Here is a 25,359-nt window from a genome sequence, read left to right as displayed (position 1 = left end):
TCTCCTTAATCTAACCACGTTTTACGATTTCAAAAAGGTTTTACGGCGAAAGCATAAATTTAGAGTATGTTAGGACAGTACATTTACAAGAGTTGTGTGTAATGTTTTGTCAAGTCAAAGACAGGGTCACCAAAACCATAAAACCAGCTAAAATGATACACTAACCTTTTACAATCTCCATCAGATGACACTCCTAGGACATTATGTTAGACAATGCATGCATTTTTAGTTCTATCAAGTTGATATTTATATCCAAAAACAGCGTTTTACTATGGCATTGATGTTGAGGAAATCGTTTCCCTCCAATAACCGGCAGTCAAGTCAGCGTCACAAATTAAATAATTAAAATTAGAAAACATTGGTAAAATATTATATTGTCATTTAAAGAATTATAGATTTACATCTTTTGAACGCAATCAACTTGCCAGATTTAAAAATAACCTTACTGGGAAATCACACTTTGCAATAATCTGAGCACTGCGCCCAGAAAAATACGCGTTGCGATACAGACTAGACGTCATGTTGGGGAGATCTAAAATCGAAAATACTATGTAAATAATCCATTACCTTTGATTCTCTTCATCAGATGTCACTTCCAGGTATCACAGGTCCATAACGAATGTAGTTTTGTTCAAAAAAGCTCATCATTTATGTCCAAAAATCTCCGTCTCGTTAGCACATGATGTAAGCCAGCCGGACTTCTCGTCATGAACGAGGGGAAAAAATATATTTCCGTTCGTTCAAACATGTCAAACGTTGTATAGCATAAATCATTAGGGCCTTTTTTAACCAGAACATGAATAATATTCAAGGTGGACGAATGCATACTCTTTTATAACGTATTGGAACGAGGGTACCCAACATCAACTCGCGCGCAAGGTGTCTAATGGGACATCATCGTTCCATGGCTCTTGTTCGGTCAGATCTCCCTCCAGAAGACTCAAAACACTTTGTAAAGGCTGGTGACATCTAGTGGAAGCAATAGGAAGTGCCAAAATATTCCTAAACCCCTGTGTTTTTCAATGGGATAGGTTTAAAGTCAATACAACACATCAGGTATCCACTTCCTGTCAGAAAATGTCTCAGGGTTTTGCCTGCCAAATGAGTTCTGTTATACTCACAGACACCATTCAAACAGTTTTGGAAACTTTAGAGTGTTTTCTATCCATATATAATAAGTATATGCATATTGTAGTTACTGGGTAGGATTAGTAACCAGATTAAATCGGGTACATTTTTTTTATCCAGACGTGCAAATGCTGCCCCCTAGACCCAACAGGTTAATCTAACCACATTGTTCGATTTTCAAAGAGGCTTTACGGCGAAAGCATAAAGTTAGATTATGTTAGGACAGTACATAGCCAAAAAAGTACAAACATCCATTTTCAATTCAAGGACAGGCGTCACCAAAAGCAGAAAACCAGCTAAAATTATGCACTAACCTTTGACAATCTTCATCAGATGACACTCCTAGGACATTATGTTATACAATACATGCATTTTTGTTCCATCAAGTTCATATTTATATCCAAAAACAGCATTTTACAGTGGCAGAATATTTTTCTCCCTCAAATGCTTCCGGTGAATTAGCGTTACAATTTACAAAATTACTATTTGAAAACATTGGTAAATTATAATATTGTCATTCAAAGAATTATAGATTAACATCTCGTAAATGCTACCACATTGCCAGATTTCAAAATAACTTTACTGGGAAATCACACTTTGCAATAAACGGGGTCCTATGCTAAGAACATGCTAAGAACAATAGGCTAGGATATACAGGTTAGCACCATCTAATATCAATAATACTATTGTAAATATCCCCTTACCTTTGATTATCTCCATCAGAAGGCACTTCCAGGTATCCCAGGTCCACAACAAATGTGGTTTCTTTTGACAAAGTTAATAATTTATGTCCAAATAACTCCAAATTTGTTCCATGTTGTTAGGCGTTCAGTAGGCTCCTCAAAAGTAGGGCGGGGGGGGAAGTCACGACGAAAAGTTAAAAAAAAAATCTATTTACGTTCGTTCAAACATGTCAAACGTTGTTTAGCATCAATCTTTAGGGCCATTTTTAACGTGAAACATCAGTAATATTTCAACCCGACCTCTCCTGTGTCTTGAAAACCGTTTTTGAAAAATGTCTCGCCTCACATGCACGCGCAGGTGCGCACAATAATGAAGTGACGACATCCCAGGGACGTCAACTTCTCTTCATTGTCATCCGGTCTCTGTTCATCATAGACGCTTCAAACAACTTTATAAAGATCGTTGACATCTAGTGGAAGCCGTAGGAAGTGCGAAATGAATCCTTTGTCACTGTGTGATCTATTAGCAATGACTCGAAAATAGTACAGCCACAAAATTCTCATTTCCTGGTTGTATTTTTCTCAGGTTTTTGCCTGCCATATGAGTTTTGTTATACTTACAGACACCATTCAAACAGTTTTAGAAAATTCAGAGTGTTTTCTATCCAAATCTGTTAATAATATGCATATCCTAGCTTCTGAGTTGGTGTAGGAGGCAGTTAAAAATGGGCACATATTTTTTTCAAAGTTCTCAATACTGCCCCCTAGCCCCAACAGGAAAAAATAGGTATTAGGTAAACAATAGATAAGTAAAGAAAAAAAATTACAGTGAAAATAACAGTAGCGAGGCTATGTACAGGTGGTAGCTGTACAGAGTCATTGTGCAGGGGCACCGGTTAGTCGGGCTAATTGAGGTAATATGTAGATGTAGGTATAGTTAAAGTGACTATGCATAGATGATAAACAGAGAGTAGCAGCAGTGTAAAAAAGGGGGTTGGCGGGACACAATGCAAATAGTCCAAGTAGCCATTTGATTACCTGTTCAGGAGTCTTATGCCTTGGGGGTAAAGCTGTTGAGAAGCCACAGACTTTGGCCGAACTCGTGTTTCTAAAAGTTAATTCAAAGGCACGGTAGACAGATCCTAATTAGGCTTTTTTTTAAATGTGTATTTAATTCTAAGTCACAGCATATATGCGCAATTTATAGACTAATGATTTAATACAACAAAATGTTTAAATGCTCCTGCCAGCCTAGTGTGTTGCACTCACATATTTTGCCAGGTAAGTTGACTGAGAACACATTATCATTTACAGCAACGACCTAGGGAATAGTTACAGGGGAGAGGAATGAGCAAATTGTAAACTGGGGATGATTAGGTGGCCATGATGGTGTGAAGGCCAGATGGGGAATTTAGCCAGGACACCGGGGTTAACCTGTTGGGGCTAGGGGGCAGTATTTGCACGGCTGGATAAAAAAATGTACCCGATTTAATCTGGTTACTAATCCTACCCAGTAACTAGAATATGCATATACTTATTATATATGGATAGAAAACACTCTAAAGTTTCTAAAACTGTTTGAATGGTGTCTGTGAGTATAACAGAACTAATTTGGCAGGCAAAACCCTGAGACATTTTCTGACAGGAAGTGGATACCTGATGTGTTGTATTACCTTTAAACCTATGCCATTGAAAAACACAGGGGCTGAGGAATATTTTGGCACTTCCTATTGCTTCCACTAGATGTCACCAGCCTTTACAAAGTGTTTTGAGTCTTCTGGAGGGAGATCTGACCGAACAAGAGCCATGGAACGATGATGGCCCATTAGACACCTGGCGCGCGAGTTCATGTTGGGTACCCTCGTTCCAATACGTTATAAAAGAGAATGCATTCGTCCACCTTGAATATTATTCATGTTCTGGTTAAAAAAGGCCCTAATGATTTATGCTATACAACGTTTGACATGTTTGAACGAACGTTAATATATTTTTTCCCCTCGTTCATGAAGTGAAGTCCGGCGGGCTTAGATCATGTGCTAACAAGACGGAGATTTTTGGACATAAATGATGAGCTTTTTTGAACAAAACTACATTCGTTATGGACCTGTGATACCTGGAAGTGACATCTGATGAAGAGAATCAAAGGTAATGGATTATTTACATAGTATTTTCGATTTTAGATCTCCCCAACATGACGGCTAGTCTGTATCGCAACGCGTATTTTTCTGGGCGCAGTGCTCAGATTATTGCAAAGTGTGATTACCCAGTAAGGTTATTTTTAAATCTGGCAAGTTGATTGCGTTCAAGAGATGTAAATCTATAATTCTTTAAATGACAATATAATATTTTACCAATGTTTTCTAATTTTAATTATTTAATTTGTGGTGCTGACTTGACTGCCGGTTATTGGAGGGAAACGATTTCCTCAACATCAATGCCATAGTAAAACGCTGTTTTTGGATATAAATATGAACTTGATAGAACTAAAAATGCATGCATTGTCTAACATAATGTCCTAGGAGTGTCATCTGATGGAGATTGTAAAAGGTTAGTGCATCATTTTAGCTGGTTTTATGGTTTTGGTGACCCTGTCTTTGAATTGACAGTACATTACACACAACACTTGTAAATGTACTGTCCTAACATACTCTAAATTTATGCTTTCGCCGTAAAACCTTTTTGAAATCGTAAAACGTGGTTAGATTAAGGAGATGTTTATCTTTCAAAGGGTGTAAAATAGTTGTATGTTTGAAAAATTTGAATTTTGACATTTATTTGGATTCAAATTTGCCGCTCTTGAAATGCACCTGCTGTTGATGGAGTGCACCACGGGTGGGACGCTTGCGTCCCACCTAGCCCATAGAGGTTAACACCCCTACAACAAGTGCCATGGGAGCTTTAGTGACCACAGAGAGTCAGGACACCTGTTTAAACATCCCATCTGAAAAACAGAACCCTACACAGGGCAATGTCCCCAAACACTGGAATATTTTTTTAGACCAGAGGAAAGGGTGCCTCCTACTGGCCTCCCAACACCACTTTCAGCAGCATCTGGTCTCCCATCCAGACTAACCCTGCTTAGCTTCAGAAGTAAGCCAGGAGTGGGATGCAGGGTGGTATGCTGCTGGCCCCATGCTTCACAATATACACTGCTCAAAAAAATGAAGGGAACACTTAAACAACACAATGTAACTCCAAGTCAATCACACTTCTGTGAAATCAAACTGTCCACTTAGGAAGCAACACTGATTGACAATACATTTCACATGCTGTTGTGCAAATGGAATAGACAACAGGTGTAAATTATAGGCAATTAGCAAGACACCCCCAATAAAGGAGTGGTTCTGCAGGTGGTGACTACAGACCACTTCTCAGTTCCTATGCTTCCTGGCTGATGTTTTGGTCACTTTTGAATGCTGGCGGTGCAAACGGTCAGAAACAGACTCCATGAGGGTGGTATGAGGGCCCGACGTCCACAGGTGGGGGTTGTGCTTACAGCCCAACACCGTGCAGGACGTTTGGCATTTGCCAGAGAACACCAAGATTGGCAAATTCGCCACTGGTGCCCTGTGCTCTTCACAGATGAAAGCAGGTTCACACTGAGCACATGTGACAGACGTGACAGAGTCTGGAGACGCCGTGGAGAATGTTCTGCTGCCGTCAACATCTTCCAGCATGACCGGTTTGGCGGTGGGTCAGTCATGGTGTGGGGTGGCATTTGTTTGGGGGGCCGCACAGCCCTCCATGTGCTCGCCAGAGGTAGCCTGACTGCCATTAGGTACCGAGATGAGATCCTCAGACCCCTTGTGAGACCATATGCTGGTGCGGTTGGCCCTGGGTTCCTCCTAATTCAAGACAATGCTAGACCTCATGTGGCTGGAGTGTGTCAGCAGTTCCTGCAAGAGGAAGGCATTGATGCTATGGACTGGCCCGCCCGTTCCCCAGACCTGAATCCAATTGAGCACATCTGGGACATCATGTCTCGCTCCATCCACCAACGCCACGTTGCACCACAGACTGTCCAGGAGTTGGCGGATGCTTTAGTCCAGGTCTGGGAGGAGATCCCTCAGGAGACCATCCGCCACCTCATCAGGAGCATGCCCAGGCGTTGTAGCGAGGTCATACAGGCACGTGGAGGCCACACATGTGGAGGCCACCTAATTTTGACTTGTTTTAAGGACATTACATCAAAGTTGGATCAGCCTGTAGTGTGGTTTTCCACTTTAATTTTGTGTGACTCCAAATCCAGACCTCCATGGGTTGATAAATTGGATTTCCATTGATTATTTTTGTGTGATTTTGTTGTCAGCACATTCAACTATGTAAAGAAAAAAGTATTTAATAAGATTATTTCATTCATTCAGATCTAGGATGTGTTATTTTAGTGTTCCCTTTATTTTTTTGAGCAGTGTATTTAGTTGTAGGCTATACAATTTAAATAATAGGCTCCTTCTTAGGCTACCTGTCTAGCTCCTGACCTATTTAGTGTTCATGTGCTGTTTAACACATGTAGCCTATTTGAAATGATGAGTGCTTTTTTACAGTCACCTTTTCATGTTTATTCAAATACTTTGTATTCCAATCATATGGTTTGTTTTCAATACTTCAAATCCAAATGGTTGGTCCAGGTAGTCACAAAAATAGGTGGGTGTTAATTAAAGGGTAGTTTTAATGAATTGAGCAAATTTGGAGCGTCAGTTTTTTTCTTGTGAGCGAGGAGGGGTTTTTAGCGGCGAGTTGGAAAGGATGTGGAGTGAGGTGCAGAATTCCCGACAGCTCAACTCTGCTCACATATACTCTGCTTGACAGAACTGTGGGAAGCATTGGAGTCAACATGGGCCAGCATCCCTGTGGAATGCTTTCGATTGTCCATGCCCTAAGGAATTGAGGCTGTTCTGAGGGAAAAAGGGTGGGATACTCAATATTAGGAAGGTGTTTTTAATGTTTCGTATACTTCTGTATACTTTTAAAGTTGAAATCCTTTCTTTATTCACTTGACTTAAACACAATGCAGCCTATTTTTCATTATTTCATTCTGTGATATTCAAAGTCGGGGTTGCAACCCCGGGTGAATTGCAGTGAGGTTGCTAAAATTCAAATACTTTTTTTTTTTTTACCAAAAATTAAGAATCCAGATTATTGTATGGGACAATATAAAAACGTTTTTGAGAAAGATAATTTGAAAAATAAGATTCCTTAACCCTAGAAAATGTATATATTGGTTTCTTTTCATTTTTATAATTCTTTTCATTGTGGTTATTTGTTGAAAATATAAGGTTGTGTCATTAGATTTGGAGTGTTGTCGCGAAACAAAAAAGTTTGAATACCACTGCTCTAACTTAAATCTTTGTTTACTTTGAGTTGACCCTATTGTCTCTGCTTACCTAATTACATATGTGTAGTGGCAGTGTTCTATTGTTTTCGTGGCATATTGGCTCTGTCTTTACAATAGCATTGTGTTGACTTTGTTCTGTATGTGTTTGCAGGTACAGAGCCCCAGCTCTACGATGTGCACTTCAGCCCAGGGGACGGAGCAGTGGGCTGCCCAGAGGAGTACGATGAGGTAGGTGATGTCATTGGATATAGTTATCACAGTTATTGGTTACATTACAGTTACTGCTGGCAGTATGACCACTCAACACATACATTATAATAGCAGTGTGACTGCACAGAATATCAATGAACCCCCCGACATAAAGCAGCATGATATGGGCCAGGGTGGTCTAATGTGAATGAGCAGTCCTATATAGTGGTATAGCATGGTATACCAATGTGACTGCCCATTTGTAATATATTATCAACTTGTGTGGTCCAGTTGTGCTGTTACCATTGTCCCTTTGCGTACAGAGTTCCTTGGCTGAACTCTCTGCGCCCTCACTCATTCCACAGTAATTCAGCGAGTGGCCAGCAAAGCTATCATTACCACTCCGTGAATATTCCACATGCTGAACACTACGGTTTGGCACAGAGTCCAATGACATCCTGCAGAATTTTCACATTGTTTTTTTTTCGACCAAATATTGAATGGTTAGAGTCTCTGGTCGTATATACACATGTATTCTATTATGTTTTTTCAGCTGCGGTGAGCATATCTGAAATTCTTGGCTCATCTCGTGCGTGGACTTTGACTATTTATTAATCCTTTCTGCTGCCTCCACAAGATTAAACCTTTTCTTTCGACTGTTATTCCATCAGTTTGCTTCGAGCACTGAGTGCACTGCATGCTGCCTAATAGTACACGCAAAACACCCGTCTCAACGTCAACAGTAAAGAGGTGACTCCGGGATGCTGGCCTTCTAGGCAGAGTTGCAAAGAAAAAGCCATATCTCAGACTGGCCAATAAAAATTAAATATTAAGATGGGCAAAAGAACACAGACACTGGACAGAGGAACTCTGCCTAGAAGGTCAGCATCCCGGAGTCATCTCTTCACTGTTGACGTTGAGCTGGTGTTTTGCGGGTACTATTTACTGAGGCTGCCAGTTGAGGACTTATGAGGCGTCTGTTCCTCAAACTAGACACTAATGTACTTGTCCTCTTGCTCAGATGTGCATCGGGGCCTCCCACTCCTCTTTCTATTCTGGTTAGAGCCAGTTTGCGCTGTTCTGTGAAGGGAGTAGTACACAGCGTTGTACGAGATCTTCAGTTTCTTGGCAATTTCTCGCATGGAATAGCCTTCATTTCTCAGAACAAGAATAGACTGATGAGTTTCAGAAGAAAGTTATTTGTTTCTGGCCATATTGAGTCTGTAAGTGAACCCACAAATGCTGATGCTACAGATACTCAACTAGTCTAAAGAAGGCCAGTTTTATTGCTTCTTTAATTAGCACAACAGTTTTCAGCTGTGCTAACATAATTGCAAAAGGGTTTTCTAATGATCAGTTAGCCTTTTAAAATGATAAACTTGGATTAGCTAACACAACGTGCCATTGGAACACAGGTGTGATGGTTGCTGATAATAGGCCTCTGTACACCTTTGTAGATATTCCATTAAAAATCTGCTGTTTCCAGCTACAATAGTCCTTTACAACATTAACAATGTCTACACTGTATTTCTGATCTATTTGATGTTATTTTAATGGACAAAAAATGTGCTTTTCTTTCAAAAACAAGGACATTTCTAAGTGACCCCAAGCTTTTGAACTTTAGTATATGCATATTTAAATATATACATACATACATACAGTACCAGTCAAAAGTTTGGACGTCTACTCATTCCAGGTGTATTTAAAATGTGCAAAGCTGTCATCAAGGCAAAGAGAGCTACTTTAAAGAATCTCAAATATAAAATATATTTTGATTTGTTTCACACTTTTGATTACTACATGATTTCATATGTGTTATTTCATAGTTTTGATGTCTTCACTATTATTCTACATTGTAGAAAATAGTAAAAATAAAGAAAAACCCTTGAATGAGTAGGTGTGTCCAAACTTTTGACTGGTACTGTATATACAGTCGTGGCCAAAAGTTTTGAGAATGACACAAATATAAATTTTCACAAAGTCTGATGCCTCTGTTTGTATGATGGCAATTTGCATATACTCCAGAATGTTAGGAAGAGTGATCAGATGAATTACAATTAATTTCAAAGTCTCTCTTAGCCATTCAAATGAACTGAATCCCCAAAAATAATTTCCACTGCATTTCAGCCCTGCCACAAAAGGACCAGCTGACATCATGTCAGTGATTCTCTCGTTAACCTCTATGGGCTAGGTGGGACGCTAGCGTGCCACCCGTGGTGCACTCCATCAACAGCAGGTGCATTTCAAGAGCGGCAAATTTGAATCCAAATAAATGTCAAAATTCAAATTTTTCAAAAATACAACTATTTTACACCATTTGAAAGATAAACATCTCCTTAATCTAACCACGTTTCACGATTTCAAAAAGGTTTTACGGCGAAAGCATAAATTGAGTATGTTAGGACAGTACATTTACAAGAGTTGTTTTGTCAAGTCAAAGACAGGGTCACCAAAACCATAAAACCAGCTAAAATGATGCACTAACCTTTTACAATCTCCATCAGATGACACTCCTAGGACATTATGTTAGACAATGCATGCATTTTTAGTTCTATCAAGTTCATATTTATATCCAAAAACAGCGTTTTACTATGGCATTGATGTTGAGGAAATCGTTTCCCTCCAATAACCGGCAGTCAAGTCAGCGTCACAAATTAAATAATTAAAATTAGAAAACATTGGTAAAATATTATATTGTCATTTAAAGAATTATAGATTTACATCTCTTGAACGCAATCAACTTGCCAGATTTAAAAATAACCTTACTGGGAAATCACACTTTGCAATAATCTGAGCACTGCGCCCAGAAAAATACGCGTTGCGATACAGACTAGACGTCATGTTGGGGAGATCTAAAATCGAAAATACTATGTAAATAATCCATTACCTTTGATTCTCTTCATCAGATGTCACTTCCAGGTATCACAGGTCCATAACGAATGTAGTTTTGTTCAAAAAAGCTCATCATTTATGTCCAAAAATCTCCGTCTTGTTCGCACATGATCTAAGCCAGCCGGACTTCTCGTCATGAACGAGGGGAAAAAATATATTTCCATTTGTTCAAACATGTCAAACGTTGTATAGCATAAATCATTAGGGCCTTTTTTAACCAGAACATGAATAATATTCAAGGTGGACGAATGCATACTCTTTTATAACGTATTGGAACGAGGGTACCCAACATGAACTCGCGCGCCAGGTGTCTAATGGGACATCATCGTTCCATGGCTCTTGTTCGGTCAGATCTCCCTCCAGAAGACTCAAAACACTTTGTAAAGGCTGGTGACATCTAGTGGAAGCAATAGGAAGTGCCAAAATATTCCTAAACCCCTGTGTTTTTCAATGGGATAGGTTTAAAGTCAATACAACACATCAGGTATCCACTTCCTGTCAGAAAATGTCTCAGGGTTTTGCCTGCCAAATGAGTTTTGTTATACTCACAGACACCATTCAAACAGTTTTAGAAACTTTAGAGTGTTTTCTATCCATATATAATAAGTATATGCATATTCTAGTTACTGGGTAGGATTAGTAACCAGATTAAATCGGGTACATTTTTTTTATCCAGACGTGCAAATGCTGCCCCCTAGCCCTAACAGGTTAACACGTGAGTGTTGACGAGCACAAGGCTGGAGATCACTCTGTCATGCTGGTTGAGTTTGAATAACAGACTGGAAGCTTCAAAACGAGGGCGGTGCTTGAAATCATTGTTCATCCTCTGTCAACCATGGTTACCTGCAAGGAAACACGTGCCATCATCATTGCTTTGCACAAAAAGGGCTTCACAGGCAAGGATATTGCTGGCAGTACGATTGCACCTAAATCAACCATTTATTGGATCGTAAAGAAGGCTTCAGGGCGCCCAAGAAAGTCCAGCAAGCGCCAGGACCGTCTCCTAAAGTTGATTCAGCTGCGAGATCGGGGCACCACCAGTACATAGCTTGCTCAGGAATGGCAGCAGGCAGGTGTGAGTGCATCTGCACACACAGTGAGGCAAAGACTTTTGGAGGATGGCCTGGTGTCAAGAAGGGCAGCAAAGAAGCCACTTCTCTCCAGGAAAAACATCAGGGACAGACTGATATTCTGCAAAAGGTACAGGGATTGGACTGCTGAGGACTGGGGTAAAGTCATTTTCTCTGATGAATCCCCTTTCCAATTGTTTGGGGCATCCGGAAAAAAGCTTGTCCGGAGAAGACAAGGTGAGTGCTACCATCAGTCCTGTGTCATGCCAACAGTAAAGCATCCAGAGACCATTCATGTGTGGGGTTGCTTCTTAGCCAAGGGAGTGGGCTCACTCACAGTTTTGCCTAAGAACACAGCCATGAATAAAGAATGGTACCAACACATCCTCCGAGAGCAACTTCTCCCAACCATCCAGGAACAGTTTGGTGACGAACAATGCCTTTTCCAGCATGATGGAGCACCTTGCCATAAGGCAAAAGTGATAACTAAGTTGCTCGGGGAACAAAACATTGATATTTTGCGTCCATGGCCATGGAAACTCCTCAGACCTAAATCCCATTGAGAACTTGTGGTCAATCCTCAAGAGGCGGGTGGGCAAACAAAACCCACAAATTCTGACAAACTCCAAGCATCGATTATGCAAGACTGGGCTGCCATAAGTCAGGATGTGGCCCAGAAGTTCATTGACAGCATCCCAGGGCGGATTGCAGAGGTCTTGAAAAAGAAGTGTCAACACTGCAAATATTGACTCTTTGCATCAACTTCATGTAATTGTCAATAAAAGCCTTTGACACTTATGAAATGCTTGTAATTATACTTCAGTATTCCATAGTAACATCTGACAAAAATATCTAGACACTGAAGCAGCAAACTTTGTGGAAATTAATATTTGCGTCATTCTCAAAACTTTTGGCCACAACTGTATGTATGTATGTATGTATGTATGTATGTATGTGATGTGTGTGTGTGTATGTATGTGTGTGTGGTATGTATGTATGTATATATACGTATATATGTGTATGTATGTGTATATATGTGTATACATATACATACACACACACACACACGCACACCACGTGCATATAGGAACTATTCAGACCCCTTGACTTTTTTCACGTGTTGTTACGTTATAGCTTTATTCTAAAATTGATAAAATAATTGTTTCCCTCATCAATTGACACACAATACCCCATAATGACATAGCGAAAACAGATTCTTTATTTTTAGCAAATGTATTAAAAATAAAAACAGATACCTTATTTGCATAAGTATTCAGACCCATTGCTATGTAGCTCGAAATTGAGCTCAGGTGTATTTTGTTTACATTGATCATCCTTGAGGTGGTTCTACAACTTGATTGGAGCCCATCTGTGATAAATTCAATTGATTGTATATGATTTGGAAAGTCACTCACCTGTCTATTTAAGGTCCCACAGTTGACAGTGCATGTCAGAGCAAAAACCAAGCCATTAGGTTGAAGGAATTGTCCATTCAGCATTGAGACCGGATTATATCGAGGCACAAATCTGGGGAAGGGTACCAAAACATTTCTACAGCATTGAAGGTCCCCAAGAACACAGTGGCCTCCATCATTCTTAAATGGAAGACGTTTGTAACCACCAAGACTCTTCCTAGACCTGTCCGCCTGGCCAAACTGAGCAATCGGGGGAGAAGGGCCTTGGTAAGGGAGGTGACCAAGAACCCGATGGTCACTCTGACAGAGCTTCGGAGTTCTTCTGTGGATATGGGAGAACCTTCCAGAAGGACAACCATCACTGCAGCACTCCACCAATCAGGCCCACTTGGAGTTTGCCGAAGGGAACCTAAAGACTCTCAGACCATGAGAAACAAGATTCTCTGGTCTGAGGAAACCAAGATTGAATTCTTTGGCCTGAATGGCAAGCGTCACGTCTGGAGGAAATCTGGCACCATCCCTACGGTGAAGCATTGTGGTGGCAGCATCATGCTGTGGGGATGTTTTTCAGCAGCAGGGACTGGGAGAGTAGTCACGATCGAAGGAAAGATGAACGGAGCAAAGTAGAGAGATCCTTGATGAAAACCTGCTCCAGAGCCCTCAGGACCTCTGACTGGGGTGAAGGTTCACCTTCCAACAGGACAATGACCCTAAGCACACAGCCAAGACAACGCAGGCGTGGCTTTGGGACAAGTGTTTGAATGTCCTTGAGTGGCCTTGCCAGAGCCCTGACTTGAACCCGATCGAACATCTCTGGAGAGACCTGAAAATAGCTGTGCAGAGACGCTCTCTATCCAACCTGATAGAGCTTGAGAGGATCTGCAGAGAAGAACAGGAGAAACTCCCCAACTACAGGTGTGCCAAGCTTGTAGCGTCATACCCAAGAAGATTTGAGGCTGTAATCGCTGTCAAATGTGCTTCAACATACTACTGAGGAAAGGGTCGAAATACTTACGTAAATGTGACATCAGTTTTTTTTTTATGAATTCACTTTATTGGGGTATTGTGTGTAGATTGATGAGGCAAAGTTGTTGTTGTGTTGTTCTGGGCTGATTCCTCACCGTTCTCATGATCATTGCAACTCCACGTGGTGAGATCTTGCATGGAGCCCCAGGACAAGGGAGATGGCAGTTATTTTGTGTTTCTTCCATTTGCGAATAATCGCACCAACTGTTGTCACCTTCTCACCAAGCTGCTTGGCGATGGTCTTGTAGCCCATTCCAGCCTTGTGTAGGTCTACAATCTTGGAGAGCTCTTTGGACTTGGCCACGGTGCCTGAGCAGTACTGCGCTGCCTGCCGTAAGCACGGGGAGTTGGTCCAGAATTCCTTCCTGGTTCCGCCACACTCCCCGTGTGCCCCCCCCCCCCCCCCAACATTTTTTGGGGCTGCCTCTCGTGTCTGTTGCGCTCCCTCTCCTCATACCAGCGCCTCTCAGCTCTCGCCGCCTCGATCTCCCACTGCGGGCGGCGATTATCCCCAGCTTGAGCCCATGGTTCTTTACCGTCCAGGATTTCCTCCCAAGTCCACGATTCCAGATAGCTCCTCTCCTGGTTCTTCTCCTTGCGCTGCTCCTTCCTCCGCTGCTTGTTCCGTTTTTGGTGGGTAATTCTGTAACAGCTGTCGTGAGAGAGAGTAGACTAAAGTGCAGCGGAGTTAGTGTTCATCATTGAATATTTAATAGCAGAAAGAACACTATACAAAAATAAGGAAACCGACAGCCAAACAGTCCTGTCAGGTGCAAAACACTAACAGAAACAATTACCCACCAAACCCAAAGGAAAAACATGCTCCTTATATGTGACTCCCAATCAGCAACAACGAACTTCAGCTGTGCCTGATTGGGAGCCACACACGGCCCAAAACAAAGAAATACAAAAAACCTAGAAAATGAACATAGAACGCCCACCCAATGTAACACCCTGGCCTAACCAAAATAAAGAACAGAACCCCTTTCTATGGCCAGGGCGTTACACCTCTGTAGCTTTCTATCTAAGTTGTCAATGCCAGGAGGTTTGTCATTATTGATCGATAATAATAATTTTTTCACCTCTCCCACACTAACTTTTCAAAATTCAAACTTGCAATGCTTTTCTTTCATTATTTGTTTTTTTTATGCATTAATACAATTGTTTACTGGTCGTTGTTGGCATTTCCTGCCTAAGTTTGCCCACTTTGCCAATGAAATAATCATTAAAATAATTGGCAACATCAAATGGTTTTGTGATGTCCATAATTTCATTTAAAGTACTCCCAATGTTTTTTTCCATCATTCTTTATATCATTGATCTTGGCTTCATAATACAGTTTCTTCTTTTTTGTTGTTGAGTTTAGTCACATAATTTCTCAATTTGCAGTAAGTAAGCCAGTCAGACGTACAGCCAGACTTATTAGCCACTCCTTTTGCCCCATCTCTTTCAACCATACAGTTTTTCAATTCCTCATCAATCCATGGAGCCTTAACTTCTATGGGCTACGTGGGACGCTAGCGTCCCACCTGCGGGACACAGCCAGTGAAATATCAGGGCGGCAAATTCAAAATGTCATAATTCAACTTTCTAAAACATACAACTATTTTACACCATTTTAAAGATACACTTCTCCTTGATGTAACCACATTGTCCGATTTCAGAAAGGCTTTACAGCGAAAGCAAAACATTAGATTATGTTAGGAGAGTACATAGACAAAAATAATCACACAGCCATTTTCCAAGCAAGGACATGTGTCAATAAAACCCAAAACACAGCTAAATGAAGCACTAACCCTTTGACGATCTTCATCAGATGACACTCCTAGGACATTATGTTACACAATACATGTATGTTTTGTTCGATAAAGTTCATATTTATATCCAAAAACAGCATTTTACATTGGCGTGTGATGTTCAGAAAATGTATTCCCACCAAAACTTTCGGTGAATGTGCACATCAATTTACAAAAATACTCATCATAAACGTTGACAAAATATAGAACAATTATTTAAAGAATTATAGATCGACTACTCCTGGATGCAACCGCTGTGTCAGATTTTAAAATAGCTTTACGGAGAAAGCACATTTTTCAATATTCTGAGTACATAGCTCGCCATCATAGCAAGCTATACAGACACTCGCCAAGTTCGGGGTCACCTAAACTCAGAATTAGTATTATAAATATGCTCTTACCTTTTCTGATCTTCGTCAGAATGCACTCCCAGGACTGCTACTTCCACAAGAAATGTTGTTTTTCTTCGAAATAATCCATATTTATAAATATGCGGAATTCCTGTTCTTTTTTGAAGATTTCTCACAAAACAAGCGTATCTCTGTGAAATGTCAACGGAGCACTGATCGCACATCCAGTTTTTTATTTTCAAAGGCTTTTACATTTAATTCAGCTCGTGTCATGGTAATTAAGCTTTTTGCAACCCGGAAAAACTACTTTGAAAACGACCACCACAACATGTAAAATCCTCAAAAGTTGCTGTAAGAAAGCTGCACCGCTCTGTCAACGGCGCTCTGTGCTCGTTATAGGATGTATTGTGTTACATTTACATTTACATTACATTTACATTTAAGTCATTTAGCAGACGCTCTTATCCAGAGCGACTTACAAATTGGTGCATTCACCTTATGATATCCAGTGGAACAACCACTTTACAATAGTGCATCTAAATCTTTTAAGGGGGGGGGGGGGGGGGGTTAGAAGGATTACTTTATCCTATCCTAGGTATTCCTTAAAGAGGAATTACGAAATCTGACATATACTGTTAATGAAATGTTAGAGAAAGACCCCATGGAACGATTCAGAACATGAATAATTTGTCTTTGTAAAATGTATTTACCAAGTGAAATGTCATCACCAAAGCTTGTTTTCACCCACTCTGGGTAGAGTGTGTGGACACCCTACCCTACCTATAGTTATTGCACACACCTCCACAAAAACACAGTGAAGGGAGTTACAGAAACGGGTCTGTCCTCTCCATAACATTGAACTAATCATGAACTGCTATATCTCTACAGTATACATTTTTAACACATTTCCTGCCCTAAGAAATAGCAGTAGCTGAATTGGATAGAGTTGGTGGTTGGTGCTAGTGAAGTCGACGCCACACCTGTGTCCCTTAACTTGTTTTTCCCCCTAGGTTCCTCTCTCAATAACGACGACCTCCACTCATCACTGTCAAACGCTCCCTGAAACACTTCAGTGAGCTGGCCTTTCTAATCGACCTGGCCCGGGTATCCTGGAAGGATATTGACCTCATCCCTTCAGTAGAGGATGCCTGGTTATTTTTTTTAAATGCCTTCCTCACCATCTTAAATAAGCATGCCCCATTCAAGAAATTTTGAACCAGGAACCGATCTAGCCCTTGGTTCTCTCCAGACCTGACTGCCCTTAACCAACACAAAAACATCCTGTGGCGTTCTGCATTAGCATCGAACAGCCCCCGTGATATGCAACTTTTCAGGGAAGTTAGAAACCAATATACACAGGCATTTAGAAAAGCCAAGGCTAGCTTTTTCAAGCAGAAATTTGCTTCCTGCAACATAAACTAAAAAATGTTCTGGGACACTGTAAAGTCCTTGGAGAATAAGAGCACCTCCTCCCAGCTGCCCACTGCACTGAGGATAGGAAACTCTGTCACCACCGATAAATCCACTATAATTGAGAATTTCAATAAGCATTTTTCTACGGCTGACCATGCTTTCCACCTGGCTACCCCTACCCCGGTCAACAGCACTACACCCCCCCACAGCAACTTGCCCAAGCCTTCCCCATTTCTCCTTCTCCCAAATCCAGTCAGCTGACGTTCTGAAAGAGCTGCAAAATAAGGGCCCCTACAAATCAGCCGGGCTAGACAATCTGGACCCTTTCTTTATAAAATTACCTGCCGAAATTGTTGCAACCCCTATTACTAGCCGGTTCAACCTCTCTTTCGTGTCGTCTGAGATTCCCAAAGATTGGAAAGCAGCTGCGGTCATCCCCCTCTTCAAAGGGGGGACACTCTTGACCCAAACTGCTACAGACCTATATCTATCCTACCCTGCCTCTCTAAAGCCAAGTCAACAAACAGATTACCGACCATTTCGAATCCCACCACACCTTCTCCGCTATGCAATCTGGTTTCAGAGCTGGTCATGGGTGCACCTCAGCCACGGTCAAGGTCCTAAACGATATCTTAACTGCCATCGATAAGAAACAATACTGTGCAGCTGTATTCATTGACCTGGCCAAGGCTTTCGAATCTGTCAATCACCACATCCTCATCGGCAGACTCAACAGCCTTGGTTTCTCAAATGATTGCCTCGCCTGGTTCACCAACTACTTCTCTGATAGACTTCAGTGTGTCAAATCGGAGGGCCTGTTGTCCGGGCCTCTGGCAGTCTCTATGGGGGTGCCACAGTGTTCAATTCTTGGGCCGACTCTTTTCTCTGTATACATCAATGATGTCGCTCTTGCTGCTGGTGAGTCTCTGATCCACCTCTACGCAGACAACACCATTCTGTATACTTCTGGCCCTTCTTTGGACACTGTGTTAACTACCCTCCAGACGAGTTTCAATGCCATACAACTCTCCTTCCGTGGCCTCCAACTGCTCTTAAATACAAGTAAAACTAAATGCATGCTCTTCAACCGATCGCTGCCTGCACCTGCCCGCCCGTCCAGCATCACTACTCTGAACAGTTCTGACTTAGAATATGTGGACAACTACAAATACCTAGGTGTCTGGTAAGACTGTAAACTCTCCTTCCAGACTCACATCAAACATCTCCAATCCAAAGTTAAATCTAGAACTGGCTTCCTATTTCGCAACAAAGCATCTTTCACTCATGCTGCCAAACATACCAAACATACGTAAAACTGACCATCCTACCGATCCTCGACTTCGGCGATGTCATTTACAAAATAGCCTCCAATACCCTACTCAATAAATTGGATGCAGTCTATCACAGTGCCATCCGTTTTGTCACCAAAGCCCCATATACTACCCACCACTGCGACCTGTACGCTCTCGTTGGCTGGCCCTCGCTTCATACTCGTCGCCAAACTCACTGGCTCCAGGTCATCTACAAGACCCTGCTAAGTAAAGTTCCCCCTTATCTCAGCTCGCTGGTCACCATAGCAGCACCCGCCTGTAGCACGCGCTCCAGCAGGTATATCTCTCTGGTCACCCCCAAAGCCAATTCCTGGAAACACTTATCTCTCTCACTAGCTTTAAGCACCAGCTGTCAGAGCAGCTCACAGATTACTGCACCTGTACATAGCACTTCTATAATTTAGCCCAAACAACTACCTCTTCCCCTACTGTATTTATTTATTTATTTTGCTCCTTTGCACCCCATTATTTCTATTTCTACTTTGCACTTTCTTCCACTGCAAATCTACCATTCCAGTGTTTTACTTGCTATATTGTATTTACTTTGCCACCATGGCCTTTTTCGCCTTTACCTCCCTTATCTCACTTAATTTGCTCACTTTGTATATAGACTTATTTTTCTACTATATTATTGACTGTATGTTTGTTTATTCCATGTGTAACTGTGTGTTGTTGTATGTGTCAAACTGCTTGCTTTATCTTTTCCAGGTCGCAATTGTAAATGAGTGCTTGTTCTCAACTTGCCTACCTGGTTAAATAAAGGTGAAATAAAAAAAAATAAAAAATAAAACAATAGCCACGCTGTTCTTGGCTCTCAAAACAGGATAAGTGAGGTAGCTGGGCGGAGGGCCTGCTTGCCTTGAGAAAACCAAAGACCCGACCTACTTTTCTTCTTCCTTTGCCTTCCCGCTTTCAAACAAACACCCAGCCAGTGTGTGGTTACCACCTGTCATTGTGAGAGAATATCTCTCTGTCAGTACATAGCCATTGTGGCCTAACCTCTTCTTGTGGCCTTTTCTCTAAGCCTAGTGGTGCATTAACACAGCCAATCCAGCCCCCTCTCCTCAGCCTCCTCCCCAGGCAAAGGGTTCAATCTCTAGGCTTACGTCATGCTGGTTTTGTCTCCTTAAGGGAAACGGTGAGTAAAATAAGTAAGTAAACAGCGAGTCAGTTTATGGCTGTGCACATACAGTATATGGCATTCTTCGTCCAATCATATAAGCCTATAAAGACTGGTAGAAGAGGGGGTGGCTTAATGATTCACCCTGTCAAATTCGTCCAGGAACTAGAGTCATTGAAACTGAAAAATTTAAAGTGGACATTACTCCCTCTATTTCATGTGATATTTTGACCATAAAATTCAGTGAGAGGAGTAGATTGGCTGGTAGTTGAGGTATCATATGCTATACCGTTTCCTTCCCCTGCCCTTCGGACTCTTTTCAGTCTACAGACTCCACTCCTTTTGAGAACCCATTGGAGCTGAAATAGGTGTTGGGCATTCTATGTTTTTTACTCTTGCATTCTGAGAGTGAAAGGGAGGAAGCGCTAGGGGGAAATTACGGGTGGTCGGTCTAATGACAGGCCCGGTTCCTCCTGGAGCTCCACACAGACCGGTAGGGGAGGCTCTTTGACTATTATCCTTATGTCCTCGGTCACCTAAGCTAAAGTTAAGCCTAATTTTATGAGTAACCAGACAATGTTTATTGATTATAATGTGGGTTTAGCAAAGTATTGATTGTTGATGAAATGCAAACGAGAAGAGACGTATGTGAGTTTGCGGTCGCACGCCGTCAATTGGTTTGTGTGTGCTAAACCTATTGTTGTGTGTTGCCCAGTATATACAGTGAGGGAAAAAAGTATTTGACCCCCTGCTGATTTTGTACGTTTGCCCACTAACAAAGAAATGATCCGTCTATAATTTTAATGGTAGGTTTATTTGAACAGTGAGAGACAGAATAACAACAAAAAAATCCTGAAAAACGCATGTCAAAAATGTTATAAAATGATTTGCATTTTAATGAGGGAAATAAGTATTTGACCCCTCTGCAAAACATGACTTGGTACTTGGTGGCAAAACCCTTGTTGGCAATCACAGAGGTCAAACGTTTCTTGTAGTTGGCCACCAGGTTTGCACACATCTCAGGAGGGATTTTGTCCCACTCCTCTTTGCAGATCTTCTCCAAGTCATTAAGGTTTCGAGGCTGATGTTTGGCAGCTCCCTCTGCAGATTTTCTATGGGATTAAGGTCTGGAGACTGGCTAGGCCACTCCAGGACCTTAATGTGCTTCTTCTTGAGCCACTCCTTTGTTGCCTTGGCCATGTGTTTTGGGTCATTGTCATGCTGTAATACCCATCCACGACCCATTTTCAATGCCCTGGCTGAGGGAAAGAGGTTCTCACCCAAGATTTGACGGTACATGGCCCCGTCCATCGTCCCTTTGATGCGGTGAAGTTGTCCTGTCCCATTAGTAGAAAAACACCCCCAAAGCATAATGTTTCCACCACCATGTTTGATGGTGGGGATGGTGTTCTTTGGGTTATAGGTAGCATTCCTCCTCCTCCAAACACGGCGAGTTGAGTTGATGCCAAAGAGCTCCATTTTGGTCTCCTCTGACCACAACACTCTCACCAAGTTGTCCTCTGAATCATTCAGATGTTCATTGGCAAACTTCAGACGGGCATGTATATGTGCTTTCTTGAGCAGGGGGACCTTGCGGGCGCTGCAGGATTTCAGTCCTTCACGGCGTACTGTGTTACCAATTGTTTTCTTGGTGACTATGGTCCCAGCTGCCTTGAGATTATTGACAAGATCCTCCCGTGTTGTTCTGGGCTGATTCCTCACCGTTCTCATGATAATTGCAACTCCACGTGGTGAGATCTTGCATGGAGCCCCAGGACAAGGGAGATGGCAGTTATTTTGTGTTTCTTCCATTTGCGAATAATCGCACCAACTGTTGTCACCTTCTCACCAAGCTGCTTGGCGATGGTCTTGTAGCCCATTCCAGCCTTGTGTAGGTCTACAATCTTGTCCCTGACATCCTTGGAGAGCTCTTTGGACTTGGCCATGGTGGAGAGTTTGGAATCTGATTGATTGATTGCTTCTGTGGACAGGTGTCTTTTATACAGGTAACAAACTGAGATTAGGAGCACTCCCTTTAAGAGTGTGCTCCTAATCTCAGCTCGTTACCTGTATAAAAGACACCTGGGAGCCAGAAATCTTTCTGATTGAGAGGGGGTCAAATACTTATTTCCCTCATTAAAATGCAAATGAATTTATAACATTTTTGACATGCGTTTTTCTGGATTTTTTTGTTGTTATTCTGTCTCTCACTGTTCAAATAAACCTACCATTAAAATTATAGACTGATCATTTCTTTGTCAGTGGGCAAACGTACAAAATCAGCAAGGGATCAAATACTTTTTTTCCCTCACTGTAACTTTATTCATGTATTTATGATGAGGAAGTACAAATGTTATGTAATTATTTTTGACGATTAAATCGTGAGGGTTAAGCTTCAATGTAGATGCTTACCTTGTTATCCTTGTTTATTGAAAAGGGTTTTGTTCATTTCCTGGTCTGAGAATTGATGGGGAAATGGGGTGCATTGAGCGCATACTTAATGAATGGTATAGGTAATGCGGTAGCTTATCCCGTGGGACGTACATGTTTATATCCCAGGTTGTATTTATGCTTAAAAGCATGTGTGGCACCTTTATTGATATGTGTGCTGGTAGTAATTAATGTGATTTCGTTTTTTTTATACTAAACAAATATTAATGAAACATGTAACAATTTCTGCAATTTTACTGAGTTAAAGTTCATGTAAGGAAATCAGTCAATTGAAATAAATTCATTTGACCCTAATCTATGGATTTCACATGACTTGGAATACAGATATGCATCTGTTGGTCCCAGATAAAAAAAATTAAAAGTAGGGGAGTGGATCAGAAATCCAGTCCATATCTGGTGTGACCAGCATTTGCCTCATGCAGTGTAACACCTCTTCTTCGCATAGAGTTGATCAGGCTGTTGATTGTGGTTAAGGAATGTTGTCCCACTTTTCTTCAATGACTGTGCGAAGTTGATGGATATTGGCGGGAACTGGAACACGCTGTAGTACACGTCGATCCAGAGCATCACACATGTGCTCAATGGGTGACATGTCTGGTGAGTATGCAGGCCATGGAAGAACTGGGACTTTTTCAACTTCCAGGAATTGTGTACAGATCCTTGCGACATGGGGCCGTGAATTATCATGCTGAAACATGAGGTGATGGCGGCGGATGAATGGCACGGCAATTCAAATTTCAAATCAAATGTATTTTTATATAGCCCTTCGTACATCAGCTGATATTCTCAAAGTGCTGTACAGAAACCCAGCCTAAAACCCCAAACAGCAAGCAAAGCATGTGAAAGAAGCACGGTGGCTAGGAAAAACTCCCTAGGAAAAACTCCCTAGAAAGGCCAAAAACCTAGGAAGAAACCTAGAGAGGAACCAGGCTATGAGCGGTGGCCAGTCCTCTTCTGGCTGTGCAGGGTGGATATTATAACAGAACATGGTCAAGATGTTAAAATGTTAAAATGTTCATAAATGACCAGCATGGTCAAATAATAATAATCATAGTAGTTGTCGAGGGTGCAACAAGCACGTCCGGTGAACAGGTCAGGGTTCCATAGCCGCAGGCAGAACAGTTGAAACTGGAGCAGCAGCACGGCCAGGTGGACTGGGGACAGCAAGGAGTCATCATACCAGGTAGTCCTGAGGCATGGTCCTAGGGCTCAGGTCCTCCGAGAGAAAGACAGAAAGAGAGAATTAGAGAGAGCATATTTAAATACACACAGGACACCGGATAAGACAAGAGAAATACTCCAGATGTAACAGACTGACCCTAGCCCCCCGACACATAAACTACTGCAGCATAAATACTGGAGGCTGAGACAGGAGGGATCAGAAGACACTGTGGCCCCATCCGATGATACCCCCGGACAGGGCCAATTGGCCTCAGGATCTCGTCACGGTATCTCTGTGCATTCAAATTGCCATTGATAAAATGCAATTGTATTTGTTGTCCGTAGGTTATGCCTGCTCATGACATAATCCCACCGCCACCCTGGGGAACTCTATTCACAACGTTGACATCAGCAAACCGCTTGCCCACACGATGCCATACACGTGGTCTGCGGTTGTGAGGCCGGTTGGACGTACTGCCAAATTCTTTAAAACGACATTGCTTATGGTAGAGAAATTAACATAACATTTTCTGGCAACAGACCTGGTGGACATTCCTGCATTCAGCATGCCTATTGCACTCTCCCTCAAAACTTGAGACATCTGTGACATTGTGTTCTGTGACAAAACTGCTAATTTTAGTGGTCTTTTATTGTCCCCAGCACAAGGTGCACTTGTGTAATTATCATGCTGTTTAATCAGCTTCTTTATATGCCACACATGTCAGGTGGATGGATTATCTTGGCATAGGAGAAATGCTCTCTAACAGGAATGTAAACAAATTTGTGCACAATATTTGAGAGAAAAAGCTTTTGGTATGTATGGAAAACTTCTGGGTTCTTTTAGAGATTCTGAGCTGAAGCTCAGGAAACATGAGACCAACACTTTACATGTTGCGTTTATATTTTTGTTCAGAATATATATTGTAAGGTTTCGGCAGCTGTATCAATTCTTAAACTTCTAAATTAAAAGCCTCATTTTGGCCAAAAAAATCCAGCGACTTTGTCAGCCTCCTCACTGTTAAAATCCAACCGCTGTTTGGACGTTGCTCTAATTGGCTAAAAAGCACCATTGGCAACAGTTAAATTGTGAATATGGTCTCCTCTGAAAGTAGGCTACACTTTTGTTACTCATTAACGTTCTATGATTGATGATATTACACTGTGACATGAAAAGGGTTGGCTTAAAGTAATCTCCAGATTTCTATAAAATATGACCTATAATGAATTACAATGGGTGCACTATTCACATACACTAACTGTTCAATAGATAATCTGGCTGATGGAGAGATGTGATGGAGAGTGTTTTTGGTGGCAATCAGCTTTGAAATCAGAATCTTTTGCGTTATGGTTTGCATATCATCACAAACAAAGTACTACAGGTAGTGAATCGATGTTAGTTTCAGTTGTAAGCTAATTATCTTCAAGCATTGCAAAGTGTTGTAGCGTGCATGAACATTGTTTTGCAAACAGTAATTAAGTTTCAAAATGTAGACATGCCTTGTCGCATTATTCAGTTGTGTTAATTTCTGTGCAGCATGAGTAGGGAGCTAACGTGATGCAGCTTAGACTCCCAGTGCAGGCTAGGAATTAGTAAGTAGAACAGGCACTGTGCACGCCGTGTGCTGTAGGGGGACAGCAGCTGCGTTGATGGACAGAGTTGATCTGTGAGACACATTTTCACAGAAGTACCGAAAGTAACCAAAATTCTAGTACGGAACCATTTTTCATGTTCTAGTATTGAAAAATTGTTGGCACCCTTGAAAAACATGAGCAAAAAAGACTATAAAATACAGTGCATTTGGAAAGTATTCAGACCCCTTGACTTTTTCCACATTTTGTTATGTTACAGCCTTATTCTAAAATGTAGTAAATATTTGTTTCCCCTCATCAATCTACACATTACCCCATAATGACAAAGCAAAAACAGGTTTTTAAAAATGTTTGCAAAAAAAAATACAAAAAATATATTACATTTACATAGTTTGTCAAAAGTTCAAGG

The 25,359-nt window shown here is 41.5% G+C and overlaps 1 protein-coding gene across 2 annotated transcripts in view; it reads left to right on the top strand.

Annotated features, from left to right (window-relative positions):
• The window catches only part of LOC106578252 (rab11 family-interacting protein 3), a 137,692-nt gene that overhangs the window by 36,538 nt on the left and 75,795 nt on the right, over positions 1-25,359 (top strand). Inside the window, exon 3 of one of the 2 annotated variants that reach the window (XM_014156909.3) lies at positions 7,298-7,374. In XM_014156909.3, the coding sequence (XP_014012384.1) occupies positions 7,298-7,374 (77 nt within the window). Of the gene's footprint in view, positions 1-7,297; positions 7,375-18,278; positions 20,242-25,359 lie in introns of those variants that run through there. The other variant, XM_082965552.1, reaches the window with a different exon arrangement.

The sequence above is a fragment of the Salmo salar genome, chromosome 19 (genome assembly GCF_965601325.2).
Source record: "Salmo salar chromosome 19, fSalSal1, whole genome shotgun sequence".
NCBI lineage: Eukaryota > Metazoa > Chordata > Actinopteri > Salmoniformes > Salmonidae > Salmo > Salmo salar.
Note: the sequence above shows the minus strand (reverse complement) of the source record. Positions and strands in the feature narration are given on the sequence as shown.